This window comes from Pleurodeles waltl, chromosome 9 (assembly GCF_031143425.1).
Source record: "Pleurodeles waltl isolate 20211129_DDA chromosome 9, aPleWal1.hap1.20221129, whole genome shotgun sequence".
NCBI classification, from domain to species: Eukaryota; Metazoa; Chordata; class Amphibia; order Caudata; family Salamandridae; genus Pleurodeles; species Pleurodeles waltl.
In genome coordinates, this window is record NC_090448.1 from 1,082,080,508 (window position 1) to 1,082,107,486 (window position 26,979).

Consider the following 26,979-nt stretch of genomic DNA (forward strand, 5'->3'; position numbering starts at 1 on the left):
AGACCTCTCACTCAGCACAGACACACTGCTTACCAGCTTGTGTGTGCTAGTGAGGACAAAACGAGTAAGTCGACATGGCACTCCCCTCAGGGTGCCATGCCAGCCTCTCACTGCCTATGCAGTATAGGTAAGACACCCCTCTAGCAGGCCTTACAGCCCTAAGGCAGGGTGCACTATACCATAGGTGAGGGTACCAGTGCATGAGCATGGTACCCCTACAGTGTCTAAACAAAACCTTAGACATTGTAAGTACAGGGTAGCCATAAGAGTATATGGTCTGGGAGTTTGTCAAACACGAACTCCACAGCACCATAATGGCTACACTGAAAACTGGGAAGTTTGGTATCAAACTTCTCAGCACAATAAATGCACACTGATGCCAGTGTACATTTTATTGTAAAATACACCCCAGAGGGCACCTTAGAGGTGCCCCCTGAAACTTAACCGACTATCTGTGTAGGCTGACTAGTTTTAGCAGCCTGCCACAAACCGAGACATGTTGCTGGCCCCATGGGGAGAGTGCCTTTGTCACTCTGAGGCCAGTAACAAAGCCTGCACTGGGTGGAGATGCTAACACCTCTCCCAGGCAGGAATTGTCACACCTGGCGGTGAGCCTCAAAGGCTCACCTCCTTTGTGCCAACCCAGCAGGACACTCCAGCTAGTGGAGTTGCCCGCCCCCTCCGGCCAGGCCCCACTTTTGGCGGCAAGGCCGGAGAAAATAATGAGAAAAACAAGGAGGAGTCACTGGCCAGTCAGGACAGCCCCTAAGGTGTCCTGAGCTGAGGTGACTCTAACTTTTAGAAATCCTCCATCTTGCAGATGGAGGATTCCCCCAATAGGGTTAGGATTGTGACCCCCTCCCCTTGGGAGGAGGCACAAAGAGGGTGTACCCACCCTCAGGGCTAGTAGCCATTGGCTACTAACCCCCCAGACCTAAACACGCCCTTAAATTTAGTATTTAAGGGCTACCCTGAACCCTAGAAAATTAGATTCCTGCAACTACAAGAAGAAGGACTGCCCAGCTGAAAACCCCTGCAGCGGAAGACCAGAAGACGACAACTGCCTTGGCTCCAGAAACTCACCGGCCTGTCTCCTGCCTTCCAAAGATCCTGCTCCAGCGACGCCTTCCAAAGGGACCAGCGACCTCGACATCCTCTGAGGACTGCCCCTGCTTCGAAAAGACAAGAAACTCCCGAGGACAGCGGACCTGCTCCAAGAAAAGCTGCAACTTTGTTTCCAGCAGCTTTAAAGAACCCTGCAAGCTCCCCGCAAGAAGCGTGAGACTTGCAACACTGCACCCGGCGACCCCGACTCGGCTGGTGGCGATCCAACACCTCAGGAGGGACCCCAGGACTACTCTGATACTGTGAGTACCAAAACCTGTCCCCCCTGAGCCCCCACAGCGCCGCCTGCAGAGGGAATCCCGAGGCTTCCCCTGACCGCGACTCTTTGAACCTAAAGTCCCGACGCCTGGGAGAGACCCTGCACCCGCAGCCCCCAGGACCTGAAGGACCGGACTTTCACTGGAGAAGTGACCCCCAGGAGTCCCTCTCCCTTGCCCAAGTGGAGGTTTCCCCGAGGAATCCCCCCCTTGCCTGCCTGCAGCGCGGAAGAGATCCCGAGATCTCTCATAGACTAACATTGAAAACCCGACGCTTGTTTCTACACTGCACCCGGCCGCCCCCGCGCTGCTGAGGGTGAAATCTCTGTGTGGACTTGTGTCCCCCCCGGTGCCCTACAAAACCCCCCTGGTCTGCCCTCCGAAGACGCGGGTACTTACCTGCAAGCAGACCGGAACCGGGGCACCCCCTTCTCTCCATTCTAGCCTATGTGTTTTGGGCACCACTTTGAACTCTGCACCTGACCGGCCCTGAGCTGCTGGTGTGGTGACTTTGGGGTTGCTCTGAACCCCCAACGGTGGGCTACCTTGGACCAAGAACTAAGCCCTGTAAGTGTCTTACTTACCTGGTTAACCTAACAAATACTTACCTCCCCTAGGAACTGTGAAAATTGCTAAGTGTCCACTTTTGAAACAGCTATTTGACAATAACTTGAAAAGTATACATGCAATTTTGATGATTTGAAGTTCCTAAAGTACTTACCTGCAATACCTTTCGAACAAGATATTACATGTTAAATTTGAACCTGTGGTTCTTAAAATAAACTAAGAAAAGATATTTTTCTATAACAAAACCTATTGGCTGGATTTGTCTCTGAGTGTGTGTACCTCATTTATTGTCTATGTGTATGTACAACAAATGCTTAACACTACTCCTTGGATAAGCCTACTGCTCGACCACACTACCACAAAATAGAGCATTAGTATTATCTCTTTTTACCACTATTTTACCTCTAAGGGGAACCCTTGGACTCTGTGCATGCTATTCCTTACTTTGAAATAGCACATACAGAGCCAACTTCCTACAATCATGTTTACAGTTATGGTGTACCAAGGATTTTTTAGGGTTCAAGGATGAATAATGTAAGGAGTGATAAAGAGTTTTGGAGGTTCAGGAATGTGTAGTGTGTAGGGGAAGTAAGGTTTTTAGGGGGAAGTAAGAGGTTTTTAGGCATAAAGGAAGGGTGGTGTTTAGGGGTATTAAGGATTTTTAGATTTCAGGGATGGGCAATATAATATTGATTTACAATGAATAAAATACAAAAATTAAATGAATGAAACCTACAAATATTGAGGTAATTTAATAAAAATAAAATACAACATTACAATAACACATGTATGCATGTAAAACTATGTTAAATTAGAATTTAATGTTTTAAAAAGGTGTGTATAATTGTACAAATATTAAAATAAAGGGTGTTAAAAATACTTACCAACGCATCTGCAACATAAATGAACTCCTGATCCTATTACCCCTTTGTAATGTACCCCAAAGTACTGTATAAATTATGATGTCACCATCATATACACTGTTGGAAAAGGGGTTATTTAGTTGGGGAGGGCCTACTCCTTCAAACTCAATAAACCCAACTGGGTTAGGTCAAGGCATAGCTTTGACAGAATCTCTGCTCAACCACTGGTGGCTAGAGCACAAGCAGCAGACAGCCCAGAGAGAACAGTGAGGTAGTGTGGTAAGTTCAAGCATTACAAACTATTTCTAAGTAAAGCTCACAGCACAATAAAATTCCCAAACCAATTTAGAAAAATAGAGAATAACGTAATGGCATATGAAGATCATTAAAATAGGTTAAGAACCAGAGATGTGAATTTTAAGTTCCAGGAGATAACACTTAAAGGAAATGTAAAACACCAATTAAAAGAAGTAACTGTCCACAGATGAACAGGACCAAGGTGTGATTTTGCCCAAAGGATGGAGCTCTAGTCAGTTATACCATGTACCCTGACCCAGTTAAAGTTTTTACCTTGGGACTTGGCCTCTGAAATGAAAGTCAAACTCTTCAAGTGGGGCAAGGTCTAAGGGTGTGGCCAGCGAGAGTCCTTCTAAGTCCAATATGTTGCAAATGTATTCCCAGTGCGGCATTTGGTTTTGGCAGCAAAAGCTCAAACTGGGACAAATTTGAAATTGGTAGTCAATGCAGTCACTTTGTGGGTCAGTTAGATTGGCCCCTCTGCGTTGGCCAAAGGTTTACCATTGGACTTAAGTCACTTTTTTTAAATTCAAAACCCTCTATCGCAGCAAGGCTGGATTACGAAGCCAGTCAGGACTGCATGAGGCCAGGTACCTTAACTGTGAGGTCCCACAGATCCAGTTTTCAGCATGGCAAAAAGCTTAGAGTGGCACACAACCTGGTTTTATTCTCTGCCTTGTGTGGGACCTTCCTGGGCATTCCTCAGAAACTTGACCCAGTCCTCTGGAGGTCAACTTTTTCAAAAGATCAGGAAAAGTTCCTCCTGGCCAGTCCTGAACCCTTAGTTCTTCAGGGTAGGCTTCTAGGTACCAGGTCTCTCTAGCTAGGTCTCCTGCTAGGCCTCTGTGGCGAGATGGGCCTATGTGGAGTCAGGAATCCCTCTGTTTTTTGTGTCCCTGAAGTAGGCAAACAGGACACCAACCACTTGACCCTTGGAGAGAGGTTACAGTAATTCAGTACCCAAAGGAATCAAGAGTCTTTGAGCGAGCCCTTTTTTCCCCCCAGCAGGAGCCTCTTTCATCAGATGGGGACTTCTCATGTCCAGGAATTTTCTAAAGAGGTGGTGGTTAAGGTGTCCATCCATCCTGGGCACTAGCAAGTGATGGGAGAACTTCTATAAATATTCTCACTGTTTCCCCACTTTCTTCTGCAACACTTCCTATTGTCTTATTGTAAAAATACCCAGGCACCCTTGTTTCACAATGGCAGACCTCAACTGCCACCAGTCAGGTCTGTCTTTAGTTCCTTGTCCATTTTCATTTTAGATGAGTTCTCCTACCATTTGACAGGGACAAAACAGTTTTTTTCCATAATCTGACTAGAGCCAGGGTGTCTGGCATGGTCCTGAGAATGAACAGACATTTCAAGTCAAAATGGGTAGTTGTAAAGATGCCTTTTACTCTACCAACTACTATTTTTCATTCCTAGATGGCTAATCCCCACTACACGGTCAAGTGTTAACACCCATCTGCTCTTCCTGTGCTCAAATGCAGGGTATTGTTCTCCGAGTCAGAGTTGTTAATTCTCTCAGGCAAGAATGTGTATTCCAGATTTGAAGGTGTGACGAGTAGCAAAACTGGTTGTAAGCCTGCTCTGGCTGAAACAGCCCAAATTATGTTTTTATAAAGTTACTTTCCCAATTAAGCTAACAAAAAAAAAACCAAAAAAATGTTTTCAAAATAAGTAAGAGATAATTTTGAAGAACTTTTCTAACACTTCCCCAGGTGCATAAATATATAAAAATAGGATAGGCTTTTCCTAAATGGCCAAAGAACAAGTTACTTACCTTCTGTAACGCTTTTTCTGGTGGATACATTATCTGGTGGAACCTGCCCCTGCGACTGACTGTGAGGAGGTCTTCTCTGTGAGGGAGACGGAGTGGAGGGCACAGACGGGACACAGAGCAGCCGGGAGCCCCAGTCCAATTGAAACGTGTCCCCCAATGGTTTGTCCAGCAGAAACTGGAGGCTACAGAACGTCAGGCAGTGCACATTCTCGTGAGTGGTAAATAGGTCTATCTGAGGTCCCCCCATCCAGAAGATGTGCAGCACCACCTCCGGCTGTCATCGCCACTCGTGATTGCCTGAAAACCACCAGCTGAGATAGTCCATACGTACGTTCAGGACTACTGCAAAGTGATTTGCTACAATGCAAATCTGATGGTCCTGAGCCCAGGACCAGAGTTGCAGCACCTCTCTGCAGAGACGATCTGACCCTACCCCTCCCTGTTTGTTCACATACCACACTGTGGTACCATTGTCTGTTAGGACCGCAGATGGAGGGGAGAAAGGCCTTCACAGCCAGACGTATTGCCCACAGCGCCAACAGACGGATATGTACGGGGGCGTGGCCAAGCCGGCAATCATGGCGGATGTGAGCTAGGTGAGCTCTGTGTCTTGCTTGGCTCATCCAGCGGCACATGGGGGTCTGGAGGCGGGCGGCGCCTTGTGGACAGTGGTGCCTGACAGCTGAGGAGCCCGGGGCTCCGGTGAGTGGCGGGCGCGGCCCTACTGCGGTGTGCGGCGTGGTGGAGCCTGGCTGCGGCAATCTGCCTGCTGGAGGCCCCCTGGAGAGTCAGCGCCTCATCGGATTTTGAGAGGAGCATGAAAGCGCGGAGAGGGGTGCCAGTCTCCCGCACGAGGTGCTGAGGCGCCGAGGGGAAGGGCTGGGCCCTCCGACCGTGTAGGCTGGTTTGCTGGCCTGCCCCTAGCCGTTAAACTGGATTGAGGCCCTAGGGGCCTGGAGTTGGTACTTGGTGGCCCAGTGGCAGGAGGCAAGAAGAAGTCTACGGGGCAATCGTGGTCTGGGATGCTCGACCTGTTGCACGGTGCCATCCTGGGTGCACAGGCAAGTGGGCCCAGCCCTGTTTGGAGAGCTGGAAAGGTGCCAGGCCGGTTGGCCTTGGAGGCGACAAGGTGGCAGATTTACTGCGGAGGATGAAGTTGGAGGCGGGGAGTCGGTCCCCCTGGTACCGGTGCTGTGGGATCGGGCCAGGGTGGTGGCTGACTACAAGAAGCTAGAGGCTGGAGGGCCCACTTTGCTGCGTGACTGCCGCACTGGCTGCAACGATACTCCGGTCTGGTCTCCACGTGTGGGCTAGGTGTGCCAGAGGACACTAGGCTATCGAGGCTGGGGTTGTGTCAATTGGCATACGGAGTGGCGCTGGGGACGGGCAGCCTTCGCTCTGGTACCGGAGCTGGGAGATCGCAGGATGCTGCGGCGCAAGACAGTCAGAAGTTTGACGCTGTGCTGGCTGCGGTGGAACGCATCAGAGACTCGCTGGAGCGGGCTTGCACATCCCTGGAAGCCAAGATTGACAAGGTGGCCAGCAACCTGGTCTTGCTGCACACTGACCACTGCAATTTGGCGGATAAAACAGGTATGATAGAGGCGCGAGTGGACGAGCTGGCACCGGTGGCGTCTCGCTTGGAATCTAAGATGGGGGATGTCCTAGCACGAGTGGCGGAGCTGGAGCGTCGCGTGGAGGACGCAGAGGGCCGCACCAGGAGAAATAAAATACAGGTGGTTGGACTGCCGGTAGGTGCGGAGGGCTGGGACGCGGTGGCCTACTCTGAGAGTTGGCACTGGGGACTGGTACCAGCTGGTGCACTAACCCCCTTATTTTCGGTGGAACAGGCTCATCGAATCCCCACGCGGTCAAGGCCTCCGGGAAGTGGCCCTCGTTCTTTTATAATTCGTCTGCTCCACTATGCGAATCAAGATATTATACTCAAAACTGTGAGATCATCCCTGCCGCCTCGAGTGGACGATGCGCAAATAATGCTGTTCCCGGACTACACTCTGGCGTACAAAAGGACTGGGCCTCTTACATGCCCTTGAAGCGTAGACTCCGTGCCCTGAGCCTGGAATACTCCCTACTATTCCCTGCCAAACTCCGCATTGTGGCTGAGAATAAATCCCACTTCTTCACCACGCCGGAAGCGGCGTGGGAGTGGCTGGAGTCAACAGGTCGCGTCTCGGGCCGTGAAGTGGAGAGGAACCCGTCTGCACCGAAGGGCGGGCATAGCCAGGCGAGACGTGGCCGAAAGGGAGGCGGTGTGATCACGGAGGCCGCGACTCATACTCCTGACTTGGAACAACTTATACAGGAGCGGCGTGAGGCGATACAATCGGCTGCGGCTATCAGTGCCTCTCCAGTGGCGTCAGAATCGGAAACTGAAATCTCGCAGCCTGCCAGTGACCGACCTGCCACACCGGATCGGCTCTTGGAGCTGGGCTTTCCGGAGTGCCCATCTGTGACGCCTGCCACGACAGGCAAACTCTTCTAGGCCCTGTAGGGACCTATTTGGATGGCCTGGCAATGCTGTAGCCTTCTGCTTGGAGTAAATGGGGTGTATGGACTACATAGATGGTATGTCACTTAATATGTGCTGATAGTTAGCCCGGCTGCCAGGCGTGGGCAATTCTTCTGGGCAGACTGAGCAAGTTATTGCTGGTACTGTAGCTGTCTCTGATTGCTGGTCAGAACTGCAGCTAGCCGCTGGCCTCCTCCCCCTTTGTTATCCACATTAGCTGGGATGACTGGCTTGGTGAGCGCTTGCTTCCTTGTGTGGTTTGGCCTACCCCACTCTCCTGCTAGCGGAGAATTAAGATGTGTGATTAGGTTATTGAATGTCCAAGTTGTTGGGTTTGGGCGGAGACCAGTTGTCTATCTGCTCTGATGGTATTAGTTTTGTTCTGGTTATGTTGGAGGCTATACATAGGGCGTCTGACCGAGCGCTGGGAGTCTGCTACTGTGCGCGCAGCATTATGCTTTCGGGCGGGACAGGTGGTGAGAGGGAGTGCCCAGCTGCTGCAGCCATGAACCCATATATCGCGATCATGTGGAATGTGCACGGCATACATACGCCTAGGCGCAGGTACCCCATATATTCATATCTCAAAAGGCACTCAGTCCACCTCGCTTTTTTGCAAGAAACCTATTTGGTGTTCTCAGAGCTCCCTCGCTTGCAGCGGCGTTGGAGGGGGCAGCTATATGCAACAGGTCACTCTGCGGGTGTCTCCTTTGTGGCAGAGGAGCAGATCATAGATACGCATGGGAGATTTGTCCTGATTCGTGGACGGCTTGCAGGCCGGGCCATAGTACTGGGCTCTATATACGCCCCAAATATAGATCAGACTTCCTTTCTGCACAATTTGTCCCACCACTTCGCAGGTTGGAGTGACTACCCCTGGTTACTGGGAGGGGACTTTAATAGTGTGCTAGATATTGACTTAGATCGTTCCTTCCCTCCATTGCCTACGGCCCCTGTTGTGGCGGCCGCATGTGGGTTAGTAAATTGGACACAACACTGGCACCTGGTAAATATATGGCGGCAGTGGAATGCTGCAGACAGAGTTTACTCGTACTACTCTGTGTCACACTCCCTGCATGTGTGCCTGGACAGAGTGCTCTGCGTGCAGAACTTGGCTTCTGCGGTCGTAGGGGTGTATTATTTGGGACGCACGCACTCGGATCACAACCCATAGATTCTGCGTTTGGGTTGGGATCCCTCCCCTTCGGCAGTCCCTACCTGGAAACTCAGGCCTGAGCACTTGGAGGATGCTGCATTTAAAGCATCACTAGACGTGGCGATCCCTGAATTTTTTTAGCCTAATGATGGTACTGCCTCTACAGGCCTGCTGGAGTGGGATGCCTTTAAAGTCTTCATCTGCGGTCACTGTATGGGGACTCAGTGGAATTTGCGCCGCTCGATTGAACGTGACCTGGCTCATATAGAGTGAGACTCGCTGCGCCCGGAGAGGGAAGCTGCGGGGAGCCCTGCAGAGGGAGCCTTGTTGTCCAGGGCCCATACTGAGCAGTTGGCACTACTTGAACGGTTGCGTCGCCTGAATTATGCTGCGCACTCGGCGAGAACACACGCTTCAGCGGACAAATCGGGCAGACTTCTGGCCTGGCTGGTTAGAGGTGATCGCGACCATGGACCGGTTAGGGAGGTCCACTCGGAGGCTGGTCGTTTGTTGCATACGCTGGGGTAATACATTCTGCGTTTACGCAGCATTACCAGACGCTGTATGCCTCGATGCTGGTTTCCCCTGAATGGTCCTGTGATGAGTTTCTCTCTAGTGTGGAACTCTCATGTCTGACGGCGGACCAGGGGAATACACTGGAGGAGCCTCTTGATCTTGCTGAGATGCAGACCAGTATTCGCGACTTGGCATCTGGCAAGATGCCGGGTCCGGATGGTCTGCCAGATGACTTTTACATGGCGCTTACTTCAATTCTCGCACCCAAGCTACTCTGGATTTATGAAGAGGCAGTGCGGAGGGGAAGCTTGACTACATCTCAAAGGGAGGCGCTGCTTGTGTCCCTTCCCAAACCTGGCAGGGACCCAGTAGAGTTAGGCTCATACCGACCGCTAGCAATGCTCAACACAGACTATAAAATACTGGCCAAAACGCTAGCAATGCGTCTGGCGCCTGTAACACCGGTCCTGGTACATACGGATCAAAATGGGTTTGTGCTGGCGAGGGATACATCACATAACATTAGGCGGCTGTTCGCATTATGCAATACGCGAGACGGGACTGGCCACGGGTGGGATGCCTGGTCCTTGACCTGGAGAAGGCCTTTGATTCCTTAGAATGGCCCTATCTTTTCAGGGTCTTGCGGCGATTCGGCATTGGGCCCCACTTTACTCGCATGGTTAAGTTGCTATACACTCAACCTCAGGTCAGGGTCAAGATGGGGGGGCATTATATCAGAGTCAGTCAATGTGTGCAGAGGTACGAGGCAAGGTTGCCCTCTTTCCCCCTGCTGTTTTCCCTTGCCATGGAGCCATTGGCGGCGGTTTTACATGACAGGGGTTCTGGCTGGGGTATTATCCTGGGGGATGGCCTACACGTGGCATCGCTGTCCGCTGATGACCTTTTGTTGTACTTTAGATATATTACCCGAATTCCCTCGGAGGTCGGGACCCTGTTGCAACACTTTGCTGCAATATCTGGCCTTAAGGTCAATTGGTCCAAATCATGCCACTTCCCTTTTGATTCTACGCTTTCGAACCCAGAGCTTTGCCTTGCTGGGAGTATTGTCCCATGGCAACAGCACTCATTCCGGTACCTAGGCATTCGTATTTACCACTGTGAGGGAGACCTAGTTGACGGAAATCTTAAGAGTGCGGTGTCTACGATCAAATCCCAGATGGCTTTTTGGCAGACGCTGCCGGTGGCAGGTAGGATAGCGCTGCTAAAGATGATAGTCTTACCACGCCTATTATATTACTTTTCTAACCTTCCACACTATATCCCTCCCAGCTTCTTCAGGAATCTTGAGTCTACGTTACGGGAATTCATCTAGAATGGGGGCCGCCGTAGAGTCGCGCTGAAAAAAAACTGTATTTGCCGCTGGAGAGGGGTGGCCTATCGGTCCCTAATATGGAACACTGCTATCTGGCCTCTCAGCTCCAGTGGGTGTCCAAGTGGCTGGCGGGCCTTCATGTCCCAGACACGGTGACCACGGAGGGTCCTTGGTCCCTCATGCAAGTGTCGCACTTGTTTCACCCGCTTGCGTGCGTGGCATTGCTGGGACAGATATTCCTCAAGGTGGCTTATAACTGTTAAGGTAGGTCCCTGCGCCTTACCGGGGGGAGGGATAGTCCCATTTGCCCCAGCTTTAGCGTTGTTGGGAACTCCTCAGGCCCTAAGATTACGTCATGTCCTGAGTTATGGGCGTGGCATGCGGCTGAGCTATATACGCTGGGCGACCTCTATGATGGTGGTAAGCCGATTCCATTTCCTACACTAGTTCAGGAATCAGGACTGCCTGCGGGACAGTTTCTGTTATATAGCTCACTGTTGAGGTCTTTAACATCTAGGTGGGGAGACGTGTCAGTAGCTCCCGCCACGCATCTGTTGGTACAGTACATACAGGTAATGGGGCAAGGACGGCACCTGATCAGATGGTTCACTGATGCGTTGAGCATACACAGAGCCTTAGAATGCAATGCAATGCAATGCAATGCGTGCGGCCTGGGACAGGGATGCGACCACGTCAGTGACCGATGCGCAGAGGAGGTCTGCTCTCTCTGGCCACGTTAATGTACCCCATAATTCTAGAACAGACGGATATGTAACAACTGTTTATCTGGAGACCAAATTTCCTTGATCTCCAGATCCCCCAGATGTGCTCCCAACCCTAGGGTGGAGCCATCTGTTACTGCTGTGGCCACCGGGGGTGGAGGACAAAACCGGTTTCCTTGAGATATACTGCTATCCACACTCCACCATCAAAGAGCCAGTGTAGTGTCTCTTGAGATTCTGACTGACTGAGATCTCTGTTGTACTGAAACTAGGGCCTGCGGAGGCATCACTGAAGGGTCCTTGTGTGCCAGCATGCATGAGTGACCAATAGAATGCAGGAAGCTATCAGACCGAGCAGGCATACGCCCGTCAGGAGTGGAACCATTACTCCATTCTGAAACATCAGAATCATAGCCTGAATATTTTGAAACTTTTGTCGACAAGGGAACGCAGGATTCACTGTAATGTCCAGTATTGCCAGGGTGTGCTAAGAGGGCTCCAGGTGAGATTTGGGCAAGTTTGTGGAAAAGCCCAGGTTGTACAATAACTAAGTTGTCAACTGCAAAATGGTGCAGCACCAATTCTGGAAACTTAACTTTGAGAAGCCAATTGTCCAGCTAAGGGAATACTTTCCAGGTAAGGGAATACTGGTATTCTCCATCTCCTGAGATCCGCTGCAACCACTGCCATCACCTTGGTGAAGACTCGAGGTGCAGAAGTAAGACCAAACTAAAGGTCCGCAAACTGGTAGTGTTGTGATCCCACCATAAAACCGACGTACTTCCTGTGCGATTGCAGTATAGGGATGTGAAAATACGCATCCTGCAAATCGATCAAAACCATCCAGTCTTCTTTGTCAAGTGGCAGAATCACCTGTGCCAGGATCAGCATTTTGAATTTTCCCTGCTTGAGAAACCAATTCAGAAAATCCAGAGGTCTAGAATGGGACATATACGCCTGTCCATTCTGGGAATAAGGACATAATGTGAGTAACATCCCTGACCCCTTTCCTGGTCCGAAACCAACTCCACTGCACCTGTAAAGATTAGGGCTTGGACCTCCTGTTGGAGTAACAGAAGATGTTCTTCTGAACAAAACCTTTGTTGGGGAGGGAAACTACTGGAAGGGTAGGGCACATCAATTTTCTACAATACTCAACATCCACAGGTCCGATGTAATGGACTTCCACTGTTGTAGAAAATTAATCAACCCTCCTCCCATGGGTAAAGCATGCTCCAAGATGGCAGAACTAGGGCTGCTTCCCTGAAACATTGGCCGGGGAGGAAGAAGAAGAGGAGGAGGAGGAGGAGGAGAAGGAAGGCTGATGGGCAGCTCTATGCTGCCTTCCACGACTCCACCCTCTGTAGCTTCTATAGAGGGTTCAACTTGCTGCTGTTGCTGATACTGCATTCTTCCTCGAAAGGAAAAAGATCTGCTGAATCCTCTGAACCTCCAATACTGTTCATAATCCCTTTGCTGCAACTGCCGGCCCAATGATCGTGCTGTTGCCTTGCTTTCTTTAAAAGTTTCCAAGGTAGAGTCAGCTTTTGAGCCAGCAACTTTGACCAAATGGAAGGTGCAACAAGGTCATTTGCACGTCAGGAGAAAAACCAGACCCCAGTAACCTAGTGTGCCTTCTAGAAACCACTGAGGTCCCCATTGACCTTGCTGCAGACTCAGCAGTATCCAGCCCTGAATGAATGACCTGGCGCACAGCATGCTGGGTAATGACCCAACAAACATGTAGCATTTGTAGATTTTAATGCCATACTGCATGATGAGAACACCTTTTTTTTTTACCAATGGTTCATTCTTTTTGACTCTCTATCAACAGAAGATGTAAGAATAGACTCAAGAGTGAACCAACAAGAACACAAGGCTTGCACAACCAAACTTTAAGGTGTAGGATGTGAAGTCAAAAACAATGGACCTCCAGGAGCAGGATTGCACCATTTTGCAATTGGCCGTGACACAGCAGCAGCAGACATAGGTTTCGGCCAAACATCCATAATTTGTTCCGTCAACTCATCATTAAAAGGTAATAACAGCTCAGAAGTAGAGGAAGATGGATCCAGAAGTTCTGTTAAAAGATTCGATTTAAGTTCAGTGGTAGGCAGAGGCAAATCCATCATTTCTACTGGCTTGTTTATGACAGAATGATAAGACTGATCCTCAGGTGGAGGGATACCCTTTAGAGAGAACAGTTCCCATTCTGGGGAAGTATCTTGCCCAGTTGCTATATCAAATCCCTCAAAATTAGGGTCCATTTGAATTATCTCCCCCTCTTCAATATTTTCTCTACCGAAAGCATACTGTTCCTCCTCTAAAAGTCTCAAAACTTCTCTCCTAGATTTGTTTCAACACCGAAGTCTGTGACATCAGCAACAATGCTGACAAATTCAACAAAGGAGCCAAAGTCTTAGACTTGGAACCCTGGGCTGAAGGAACAGATGGAGCTGGAGCTGAATGATGCAACGTTGCAACCACTTCAGCCGACTCTTGGAAAGGCCTTGCCGGCGCCCTGAAACTCTGTTCAATCAGTGAAGTTGACCATCTCTGCGCTGGATGGGGCCAGGACACCCGAGGCAGACACAAATGGCAATAAACAAACCTTGCTACTATGACGCTGGGAGTCCACCCAGCGAATAAGAAAGCAGACCCACGGGCCCCCAGTTGCACACTACAATTAGAACTGTGGTTGCACTTATCATGCACAAGAAAGACAAACAAGGGCATTCATTATATCACATATAACTTTCCTGCATGCATAGGGTTAAACTAAAAGGAACAAAAACAATCCAAGAAATACAAATGTCCACTCTGGGTTCAAACAGTTAGGGTGGCACAGTTTGGTTTGGTTTCACAGTGTGTGAAAAACCCTTCAATGCAAGAGGGTGGCCTGGCTTATAGTGGGTGCCCATGGTACTTCCACCTTGTGCCAGGTCCAGTTATCCCTCATTAGTAGAGTGTAGTAGAGTTCTAGCAGCTTAGGCTGATAGAGGTAGCTATAGCAGAGCAGCCAAGGCTGAACTAGGAGACATGCAAAGCTCATGCAATACCACTTATAACATATAGGTACTATATCATAAGAAAGACAATACTCACGGTTACTGAAAATAAAGGTACTTTATTTTAGTGACAATGTGCCAAAAATATCTCAGAGGATATACTCCCTTAGGGAGGTAAGTAACATACACATAATATATACACAACTAACCAAATCAGGTAAGTGGAACAGTCAAAAAGTAGTGCAAACACTGTAGAACACAATAGGATGTAATAAGCCTAGGGGCAATACAAACCATCTACTAAGAAAATGGAATGTGAACCACGAATGGACCCCTAGGCTATTGTAGTGTGTAGAGGGCCACTAGGAGTGTAAGAAAACACTAAGGGTGTAAAGGAGACCCCACCCCAAGACCCTGGAAATTAGGAGTAAAGTACTACTATTTCCCCAGAAACACACTAAAGTTGTGATAAAGGATTTTGCAAGGACCACAGACTGCAAAGCACTGAAGACGGATTCCTGGACTTGAAGACCTGCAAATGAAGGGGCCCACGTCCAAGAGTCACTAAAGTGTCCAGTGGGGGCAGGGGTCCACTAAACCCTGGATGAAGGTGCAAAATGTCTGCCTCCGAAGCTGCAGGTTTTGCAACAAAGAAAGGAGGTAGGAAGTTCTTCTTCGTGCAGAAGATGTCCCACGGCGTGCTGAAGGATGCAGAGTTGTTTCCTTGGCAAAATGCCACAAACAAGCCTTGCTAGCTGCAAGAGTCGCGGTTGGAGAAAAAGGGTTCTGGCCAGGCCCAGGAAGGACCAGGATGTTGCCGCCTGGGAGAGGAGACAGAGGGGGCTCTCAGCGACAGAGAGCCCTCGGCCAGGAAGAAACCACCCGCAGAAGTCCTTGAACACGGGTTCAAGAAGTCTGAACACGGCGGTCGTCTCAACACTGCAAAGAGAGGTTCCACGACACCGGAGATCAACTCAGGGAGCTGAGCATCACAGGACGGAGTGCTGGGGACCTAGGCTCGGCTGTGCATGCAGGATTTCTTGGAAATGTGCACAGAAGCCCTTGTAGCTGCAGATCATGCAGTACACAGGATTACTGTCTGGGGAGGGGAGGCAAGGACTTACCTCCTCCAAATTGGGACAGTTGGACCACTGGACAGTCTGTGTCACTTGGGTCCACCACTTGTGTTCCAGTGGGCCACACTTGTCAGGATGAGAGGAGACCCAGAGTACTGGTGAAGCTGAAGTTTGGTGCCTGCTGGAGCAGGGGGAAGATTCCGTCGACCGACTGGAGATCTTTGTGGCTTCCAGTGCAGGGTGAAGGCAGGCAGCCCCCAGAGCATGCACCACCAGGAAACAGTCGAGAAAGCCAGCAGGATTAGACACTATATTGTCACTGGTAGTCTTCTGGCTACTTTGTTGCAGTTTTGCAGGCGTCCTGGAGCAGCCAGCAGTCGATCCTTGGCAGAAGTCGAACAGAGAAGTGCAGAGGAACCCTGATGAATTCTTGCAAGTCGCAATCTGAGGAAAAGGCCACTGGAGAGACCCTAAATAGCCCTCAGCGGAGGATTGGCCACCTAGTCAGGTATGCACCTATCACGAGGGGTCTCTGATGTCTGCTGGCACGGGCCACTCAGAGGCCTCCTGAGTGCCCCCACGCCTCTGGAAACAAGATGGCCAGAGCTCCTCCAGTGTGTCTCAGACCTCTGCCACCACCCCTGGGGTGGTCATGGACATGGGAGTGGTCACTCCCATTTCCTTTGTCCAGTTTCGCGCCAGAGCAGGGACTGGGGGTTCCCTGAACAGGTATAGACTGGTTTATGCAAGGAGGGCACCATCTGTGCCCTTCAAAGCATTTCCAGAGGCTGGCAGAGGCTATCCCTCCCCAGCCTTTAACACCTATTTCCAAAGAGAGAGGGTGTAACACCCTGCTCTCAGAGCAAATGCTTTGTTCTGCCTTCCTAAGACTGGGCTGCCCAGACTCCAGGAGGGCAGAACCCGGTCTGTGGGGCGGCAGCAGCTGTAGCTGCAGAGAAAACCCCAGAGAGCTGGTTTGGCAGTACTGGGGTCCATAGTGGAGCCCCCAGGATGCATGGAATTGGCTCTTTAATACTAGATTTGGAATGGGGGGGCAATTCCATGATCTTAGACATGTTACATGGCCATATTCGGAGTTACCATTGTGAAGCTACATATAGGTATTGACCTATATGTAGTGCACGCGTGTAATGGTGTCCCCGCAATCACAAAGTCCGGGGAAATGGCCCTGAACTATGTGGGTGCACCTTTGCTAGTGCAAGGGTGCCCTCACGCTTAGTAACTTTGCACCTAACCTTCAGCAAGTGAAGGTTAGACATATAGGTGCCTTATAAGTTACTCAAGTGCAGTGAAGATGGCTGTGAAATAACATGCGAGTCCTATGTAAAGGTTTGTCTGAGCTTCCGATGGGCGGCAAAAGAAATGCTGCAGCCCATATGGATCTCTTGGACCCCCAATACCCTGGGTACCATATACTAGGGAATTATAAGGGTGTTTCCAGTATGCCAATTGAAATTGGTAAATGTAGTCACTAGCCTATAGTGACAAATTTAAAGGCAGAGGGAGCATGAGCAGTGAGGTTCTGATTAGCAGAGCCTCAGTGACACAGGTAGGCACTATACAGGTATACACATTCAGGCCACAAACTATGAGCACTGGGGTCCTGGCTAGCAGGATCCCAGGGAGACAGGCAAAAACATACTGACATACGTGTAAAATTGGGGGTAACATGCCAAGAAAGATGTTACTTTCCTACAGCCTTCAAAAAGCAAATTCCTCAAACCTGAAACAGGCATGAATGACAATTTAAATCCAAGAGTAATGCATTTGTCTCTTCAAGATAAGCACTCTGCCAAAATATGAGGTCTGAAATACACCAGCTGTTCTAGGAATGAGCGCCACGCTCAAAGAACAAACTTCCTGGAGAATACTTGTCACTTAGCTGCAGTCTTTTCCGGAGTGCTGGAGGAATGCCTGGTGTCAGCTGGTACAGGAACGAAGAAAAGAATTGCCTCAAAAGTCCTGAATACGAGGAGGACGTCAAGGGCAGGACTGCCAAATCAGATTCGGAGATCAGGAAGCAAAACAAAGCCAAGCAGGAAGGCATGCTTCACTCTGCTATTTAAAGCCAATCAGGAAAGCAGTTGAGTTGCCACATGTGGATGAGTCAACACATCCAATTAGAAGCACATGTCTACACCACGTCCAATTAGAAGAACATGTCTACACCTGCTCACATTAGCAAACAAGCATTGATAAAAAACAAATGTGTAACACAACACATTATGTTTACTTAGAAACATAAAGGTTTAACCAAGAACAAAGATTTGATTTAACCTCTATTCCTTGGGCATGCTGACAGATAACGCAGGAGGCACCCTGGGGATTCCTGAAAGGAAGTGCATGACTGCCTCAGTGTAACACTAACTGTTGCTTGGCCAAAAGAAGCGCAATGGCGGCAAGCTGCTTTGAGCTAAAGGGAAGCGGCGCTAAAGTGTTGCAGCTTAACATAGTCTTACAGCACCATCAAAGAGTCTGGGTCAATGGGGTATTCACGGATAAAGGAAAATGTGGCAAAAGACTTGCTCCCAATAGGTTTGTATCTGTGTCAAGTTCCATGTGAGGTGAGCGAAATCCTCTTGTTGCGCCTTGCATTTTGTACAATCATGCGTCCTGGCGGACCAAGCTTTGCCAGCATCTTGAGGGTGGCATAGGCTCAATGTAGAAATGTATAGTGTAGGAGCTTATGTTTAGGATTGTTAGAGACAAGTTTGGTCTGGGTGCAGCAGTAGTACCAAGTCTTACCTAGGATAGAATGACCCAAATCCTGTTCCCAGGCAACCAGTGATTGCAACTGTTTCACAAGGCGGTAAAGTCGGGAGATGAGGTTTTGACTATCTGGAGCAGTGAGTACTGTTGAAAGCGGGGTGAACTCTGGAGGTTCTTCAGGAAAGGTAGGTAAGATGCTGCAAAGCGTGTAGAGTAACCGATGGAATATATAGCCATCCATGGGGTTACCGGGAGGCCCCTCCAACAAAGCGGCTCGAAAGCCAATCATGCCTTCAAAGGATAAGTCTCCCACAGGATGCAAACTGTGTGATGCGAGTATCCGTTGCAATAACTGTTTCAGAGTAAGGGGGGAGCCAGGGGTTGTTTGTAAGGGGCAGATGGGGTGAGTACTGGTTAGGCAGACCTAAATAGCATACTAATTTAGACCAGGCCTAGCACATGGTAGGCAATGTTTGTATTTTATCAGGATTCTGGTGAAGTCAGTGTGGAAGGAGGAAGGTCAGGGGACTGAGCGTGCTCAGGTTTATAACAGGGGAGTCTGGCACCTGGATGGTACTAATAGTAGGCAAAGTGAGAATAGGCCACCAAGAAGTAAAGCTGCAGGTCAGGAACCCAAATTCTGCATATTTGTATGGGAGTGTCAACGTACTCCACTTGATGAGTGGGCGATGCCTGGCCCACACCAACCTCATGAGCAATCTGAGTGTTGAAAAAAACTATTCGTCAGAGCAATGGGGATATTTAAAAATAAAGAAAGCAGGGGAGAACCACCATTTAAACCATGGCTACTCGCCCAGCCATTGTAAGGGGTAATTTGATCCATCAATCTATTTGAAGTGAGCGTTTTTTAACAACAGGGCTGTAGTTATGTCGTACGGCCTCAGTCCTGGGTCTGTGAAGATGTATGCCTAGATATTTAGTGCTGTCGGTACACCATTGGAGTAGGAAGTCCAGAGGGCAGGGGACCATCTCATTGGTGAGTGGAACAATCTGACTTATTCCAAATAATGGATAGGCCCAAAAATGTTCCAAAATGGATCACCTCCCATATAATGGGTGAAAGATTGACAGGAGGGTCCCGACAAACAGCAGCACATCATCGGCATACAAAGATGCCAGTAGTTGACCATTAGGGAAAGCAAAGCCTCTCTCCAAATGGGGATCTTGTAGTTGGCGGACTAAAGGGTCCATGGCAGTGATGAAAAGTAGGGGAGAGAAAAGGAAGCCCTGCCTGGTACCTCTTGTTAATTTAAAGGGTTCAGAGACAGTGCTATTAACCCGGATGTGGGCCAAAGGGTAATTATAGAGCATCAAGATGAGTTGTCGAAAACCCTCAGGGATGCCAAGCTTCACTAAGTTGGCAGCGAGGAAGGACTACTCAAAGGAGTCAAACGCTTTTTCAGTGTCGAGTAGTACCACTTCGGGGGTAGTGGGTGAATTCTGATTGGATGACTGCAAAAACAGTACAGAGATTAAAGGAAGTGGAACGGTGTGGGATCAAGCCGGACAGCATAGGGGAGAGAATACGGTCCATCAGGAGTGAGAGACGTATGGCTAGCACTTTAGCAAGGATTTTATTGTCATGGTTAAGAAGCGACAATGGTCTGTAGGAAGTGCAATGGTGAGGAGGTTTGAGCAGTAAGGTAATAACAGCTAAACGCATTGTGGGAGGAAGGATGTGCGTTTTTAACGATTCTGCATAGACCTCTAGCAGATGCAGGGCCAGGATTGTCTTGAAGGCCTTCTAAAAATTGCCAGTGAAGCCTTAGCCTTAGGGCTTTGGAGCCACGGAGGGCATCAATAGCCTGAAGAATTTCCTTAACTCGATATTCGGCCAATGCTGCATCGCTATATTCCACATGGGATGTGTAGAGGTACTTATAATAAGTAAGGATTCATCCGCTATGGCTGGGCCGTCTGTAATAAGAGCCATCAGACCGTTGTAGTCTGGTAACACAAGTGGTATGACAGGAGGGTTTAGACAAATTGGCAAATGTCCGGTCACGCCATTCGCCATCACCATATCGTAGTGCTGTTGCAAATTTACCCAGGTAGTTAAGCTTGCTTAAAGCCAGGTCTTTGAATTCTTATAATCTACCACTTAAATAGGGCTTGAAGGACTCATTTTCTTTACTTGCATTAGGGCCCATAGAATCCTTGCAAAACCACAGCTTTTCTTGATATCTAAAATTATCGTTAATTGGTGCATGGTTGCTCAAGTTAATAATTGTCTAACAACCGCCAAGAAGCTGCAAGAACCATATCTATTCCTGAATAATACTGCTGTCCTCCAGAAAACATAAATTTCTCAGTTTCAGAATGATATTCCTGCCACATTCACTTAGGTCATGTGTCTGCCAGTCTTTGCACCATACCTCTCTACAGCTGCATGCATTACCATGCTAAGCAACTGATTTTGTCTACAAGTGGTTCTAGAAAACATTTTAAGTCTCAGAAATCTAGAGGAGAGTTTGCATATTTAGTCACAGGAAAATCCAGTACATGATAAATACTACGATAAAAATCTCTCTTTTTTCCAGACTATACCAAAAGACATTAAATATCTTATTATGAGTGACAATTCACTATCCCTGCAATCTAAATATTAATTCATGACCTTTATATGAACTGCTCTGGAATTAGTGTGATCCCTCCATAGGAGGTACTGTAATTATGATTAACGGTCTCACCGCATGGCAGGGTGTGATTTATGGTGTTCAAGAGTAACGTCTGTAATGTATTTTCATATTTTGTTAAATTTTTTTTTAGGTTTTGCATTGTAAACATAATGGGGGTCATTCTAACTTTGGAGGAGTGTTAATCCGTCCCAAAAGTGACGGTAAAGTGACGGATATACCACCAGCCGTATTACGAGTTCCATAGGATATAATGGACTCGTAATACGGCTGGTGGTAAATCCGTCACTTTTCCGTCACTTTTGGGACGGATTAACACCTCCTCCAAAGTTAGAATAACCCCCAATGTCACTTTAACTGTGTGCATGTTGTGTTCAGACCTTATTATTGATCCGGTAAGACAACTCCACACAGCAAGCTGAACAAGATTAACGGTAACAGTCATTAAACACAGCTCAGTACACAAGCCATTTAAACAAACAGTGGTAGATTCGTTTTTATATGATAATTGATCCTATCAGCTAACTTCAGTAAACAATGCTCCCTGCCCAGGTCTCCAAAAAACATCAAACCACAAAAACCCAAAGTGATGGACGGAATGCTTGATTTAATCTCAGCGACTATCGATCGCTGGGGGCCACATCCCAATCCATTGTCTTTGGTCCACAATGTCACCTCAGTTTTAGACTCAGCAATGTGCAAATCATCCTTGACCCTGCTCTTCATGGGAAAGAGTTCAGGCCGAACTACTAGACTAGGTTCTCCCTGAACCGAAACACAAGCAACCCATGGCAGTTTTGCCATTATTATGTGTCCACCTGCCAGGAGTATCTCAATTACCGTGGAACAGTGAGCACGGGACCCACGTCTGGGCATAAACATCACACCTAAGACATTAAAAAAAAGTGATGGATGGAATGCTTGAATTAATCTCAGCCACTGGCTGAAAACAACAATGGATGGTGGTGTGGCTCGAGTAGTTACTAGTGCCGGAGATAATACAAACATTCCATTTATCACTTTTAGTATACTATAATATGTCACCCTAAGTGGGACAGGTATGCTTAGACATGGTTACAGTGCACACTGTGTAAATGGAACCCAGCTATAGCCAGATGATGAACCGTTGACAAGGGTGAAACCAAACTGGTCCTGGGATGCTTGTGTTCCAGTTCAGGGAGGGCCTGCCTTGTCAGTTCAGGCCAAACTGTTCAAATTGGAGCAATGTCAAGACTGATTTGCACATAGCTGGGTCCAAACCCAGGTGGCATAGTGTGCAAAATAAAAGACTGGGATGAGGCCCTGAGTAAATACCAGTGGCTGAGATTAATTCAAGCATTCCATCCATTACTTTTTGTTTGCTTTACCCTGAACTCCAGGCAATAATGGGGTAAGGAGAGAAAGTGAAGTAGAACCAAAACAATCATACGCCTTTTGTGTCATTGATGGGTTTAGGCATTCAATAAATCATTAAACATGCACTCTGTCATGGATGCACTCCTGCATCCATTCAATTACTCATTCTTGCATTTCCAACCTTCTGACACAACCGCAATAAAACACATAAACTCAACAACTTAAGCGAGTTAATGGAAAACAGGTAAACAAAAAAAAACAAAAAAGTAAACATGCTGCTGTCTAAACAGGGTAGGCATATGCTTGCAATAATGAAACTAAGCATAGTAACCAGTGCCCATCTTGCTGAGGTACTGTAAATAGGTTATAATTGTTTTAAAGTTCCAGCCTGGCTGCCACATTTAGAAGAGTGTGCCCACAATGGCCTCAATATTTAAAATCAACTTGTTGCCCATCTTAAAATGTTAAACAATGAAAAACTATGTGCCTTAGTGTTTTTATTAGAATATACTGGCAGACAGCTAGGAAGAGATTCTAGCAAGAATTCTCCATGTAGGGTTTTTCCAGAGGCAGTAACCAACACTAAACTCCTTCCACAGAAAGGTAATGTGTGACATTTCATGTGAAAAAATACCAATCTGTTAGCTTTAATGCAGAGAAATTACAATTTACCTTTAAATGCCTATTACTTTTCAACTCTGACCTAGTATGTGGGTCATAAGCCTTCGCACAAGCCAGCCATCAGGTATACCATAATACAATTACAAATATATACAAAATACAGCTATCAAAACAATATAAATCCCGCTGATAGAGCCTAATATGAATTACACTACTGCAAATCATTTATCACTGTGGTTTGCTTGGGTGGGTCACCAACACAAACTCTTGCTACTACAATAAGTTGTGATATTCCATGCACTAAAGTTCCCACCTACGGGCTTTAGCGCAATACAGTGGCTATTGCCATTAACATATGGTTTTCAAAATATGCAAGGTGTACTTCCTTTGTCATAACTTTTTATTATGAACAGATCACACCTAAGGAATCATAATTACAGTTGGCTAAGCAAAATATGTTCTCTCCTAAGAGGGCCTGAGAAGGGTTCTCACACAGCAAACCTATGTCTGTGGTTTGTCAAACAGGGTAACTTCCAAACCCATTACCTACTATGATGATCTGTGACATTATATGTTACAAAATACTGATCTGTAGGCTCTAATATAGTGTATTAACAATCCACACTTAAATACCTACTGACTTTATTATATGATTTTCTCAATACATTTGTCAGGCCTAGTGCCTTCATCATAAATTTCATAATTGACAATCAGGCCTATAGCCATGATCATTGGCTTGCTACTGTAACCAAGTTAGTCCTACTGCACCAAGTATAAGCTTTGCTGCAGGCCAAAACGTGCAATACACCGTCTTTTCTAGAAGCACACATATTCAGCCCAATCAAATTCCACTCAGGGGACCTAACATGTGGGTAGAGACCCTAGGCCCCTCTCTCAGTAGTATTCTGAAAGCTCTTTTTGCTGATCACAATAAATTGAGTAACAATTACGCTGCACTGTCAAGCCACACCTAAAAATCCACATAGATTAGGGAAGTCTCATACTGCTTTCAAATACAAAACTGCATGCTGAAGTCTAAAGCAGACTTTCCCAACTGTGTGTCACAACCAATTGATTGGAGAAGATTTCTGGTGGTTCGTGAAAGTCCAAGCAATAAATAAAGATGCCTCTAAATTGTGTATTTATTTTGGCACATTTGCTGCACTCCAGAGACAGAATTCAAATGTCAGCCTAAGTCTTCTTCTGCTTATTTATTTATTTGACATAAGGATGGGTTTTAATAAACTCCTCTCACTTTGCAGTTAGAGAAAAAAAAGTGAATTATGTGACAATCCTGCCACTCACCGGGGTAAGTGTGAAAGGAAAGGCTGTAGGATATAATTTTTTGTAGCATACAACACAATGTAAATACCTGTAAATGAACTGTACACATTCAGCGTTTAGGAAAGTAAAAATGAAGCATATTTGTTGTCATTCTCAAGTGTGATGGAAACAAAGATTTTAATAGGATCAGAACAAATCAGGACACTTTACTTGGTGATGCGGAAATAATAAATGTTCACTCAAGCCCATTATCATAAGTGTGCATTATAGTTTTATCAATAAAACTGTATGCCTGTGCAAATTTATTGACCATTTAGAATGAAAATGTGCTTCCTGTAAGTGACAATGTGGTACCACACGATGCTTTAATCACATTAAAAAAAAATACCCATCTCATGTCCATTAAAGCTAGCTGAGTCACAAAAGATTGTCATACTAAAAAGTGGGCTGTGGTTTTGAAAAAGTGTGGGAAGCACTGGTGTAATAAATATATCTGAAATTTCTGCCTTCATCAACTTCCAAAGAATTGTTTAAGCAGCTGAAAGTACTGTAAGACTAGAGCCAGGAGCACCAAGTCTTGCTGCTCTGATGCAATTGTATCTCTCTACGAGAGCCTTAGGCTCAGCAAACTTGGCTCAGCAAACTTGAATCTGGCCTCAATACCCTGCCACAGGCCCCCATCCTATGGAGCTCTTTGCTGTCTTCATTAGGAAAGATTCAAAACCATTTAAGCTTCCAGAAGCAACTAAAGATGTGACTGTTCTCCCTTTAAGCCCAGCCTGCTGTCTCCTACTCTACAGTTGTCTTACCTGTGACTAGGGCAGGGATGCCCCCTCCGGGGAATCCTTGCGCTCTAGAATCTTTTTTTACATAAGCAATGTGTAGAGTCTCTTGGACATCTTTAAAACAAAGAAAAAATATATATATATATATATATATATATATATTAAAAAAAAAAAATAATCTGGCAAGGGGCAGCCAACTTAACTAAAAAAAAATATTTAAAAAAAAAAAAAAAAAAACACACCTTTGACCAATAGCTTTTTTGTAGTATGAAGGTTTGTTACGTTAAACCGGATAGCCATCCCAACTGGAAACAATAATGTACTTGATGACAAAAAGTTACAAAAAATACACACTTTGTGATACCAGGCTGGTACAACACCTCACTGGAGAAACAAAACCACTGCTAAAATCTGTGCAATGTAAAAGCCTCAGATTCGAATTCATACTCCCATCAGATGAGGCCAATCAGATGAGAATCTTTGAGGTTGGTAACCACTATCAGTGTTTTGTGACGTTGGTGCTAACTCCACATAATAGCTAGTTATTATTATGTATAAGTAGATGGACCGTTGCTCGCTCTCTACTACTCCAGCTCAGGTACGGGACATTGGCGGTTAATAGCTACACGGCTGGTTGGTCGACTAACAGTTCCCCATCGGACAAATGCATAAATTGTCATTTATGCAAGGAAACAGCTGAACACATCCTATTTTTCTGCCCTCTGTACAAAGGCCCCCGAGGGAAGTGGATTATTCCCTTGTGCAGAACACTCCAACCACTATCCCGCAACAGTCTATTCAGAATATGTAAATACGACACTTCCATACTGATAATCAGCGCTGTTTCTAAATATCTGGCAGCAGCATGGAAAATTCGTAATAGGACTATTCTAGATTTTAACTCACTGTTTGAAGAGTTGTCTTGAAAACAGTAAATCAGCATCCTGTTATATCAGCCTTGGGCTCTAATTGTAAACCGCGACTTATTGAGCACAAAAAAACCGTATCTCTGAATAAGTGCTATATTGAGTTATTTTAACCAAAGTGTTTTATAAATTTAAAATTATACTTAATTTTATAATTGTCAAGATGCAATTTATTGGATTAATTAACCCAAAAGAACTAATTAACCTAGAGCATCATCTACCACTGTCTGACTTCTTAAATTTTTTAATCAGTTTTACTGCCTGGAGTTTCAATGTCTGATTTTATATAGAGATGTGCCACACAACAGCTTTTACGTTATCATTATTCTACTGTTCAGGGTTATGTACAGGGTAAGATCCAGAGACTATTCCGAGCACCTCTTTCACCCCTCCTATTTATGTAATCTTTCTCAGGCAGCTACCGGACCCCTACTTTTTTTTTACTATTGTTCCTTTTATTGTGTACTGGTCTATGGTTTTTATCTTTCTGTACGTATGTATATATTTTTTAAATCTTTTAAATGGCCCAAATTTGGACCGAATAAACTATTGATTGATTGATTGATGACCGTTGAAGTGTTTTGAGCTAATTACTGAATGAATACATTTTTAATGACAAGGGAATTTTGATGCGGTACTCTATTGAAATCAGATTTTGACATAATATACAAAACTAAACACTGCACACCTAAACATTGCCCACCCAGGCTTTAGATGATGGTGTGTAATATCACTGTCAATTACACTGCCAATTACTAAATACTATTGTATTTCAGATTAGTAGTCAAATTGCAATAACAAATCCATAGTGGCCTATCAGGTACTCACCCATTTGGTCAGAGCTTCCTTAATGGTTGTTGCTTTTGCCTAAAAAATGAAAACATGTGTTAACTCTCAATAGCTTTTCTGTGCTGTAACAATGTGTAATCTTTTACAACACTTTAGGTTCACATGCTATTGCAGATGGAATTATTAACTGCCAAATTTGTATGTGTACTTGTGCCAGTCAAAAGTGGGTTTTAAAGCTTGTTAATTTGGCCACTCAACAAAATAAGCATTTTACAGTGGACTCCCACAGAACATGTTATGCTCACTTCAAACTCAAGAGGCCCAAGTACCAAGGCAATTTTGCACATCTGGAAAGGTCTCTATAAAACTCACATAGACTTATAGTTTTAAGACAGCTATAAAACTCCCATCACAAATATCAGAGGGAAGCCTCAGAAATGTCAGCGATTTTAACATTTCAGGCCTTGTAGCAACAGCATGGTGTGTGCAGTTCCGGTACTACTCCAGTAATCTGAATTGGTAATTTATACATGTCCCATAAGTAATCATTAAGGTGGGCCAAAGTGCAGGCTCAAGTGAAAACTATTGTCAGTGA

The 26,979-nt window shown here is 46.5% G+C and overlaps 1 protein-coding gene across 1 annotated transcript in view; it reads right to left on the reverse strand.

Moving 5' to 3' along the window:
• Positions 1–26,979, reverse strand: part of DNAL1 (dynein axonemal light chain 1) — a 194,192-nt gene that overhangs the window by 127,585 nt on the left and 39,628 nt on the right. Inside the window, exon 2 of the mRNA XM_069208749.1 lies at positions 26,424–26,462. Within this exon, the coding sequence (XP_069064850.1) occupies positions 26,424–26,462 (39 nt within the window). The remainder of the gene's footprint in view (positions 1–26,423; positions 26,463–26,979) is intronic.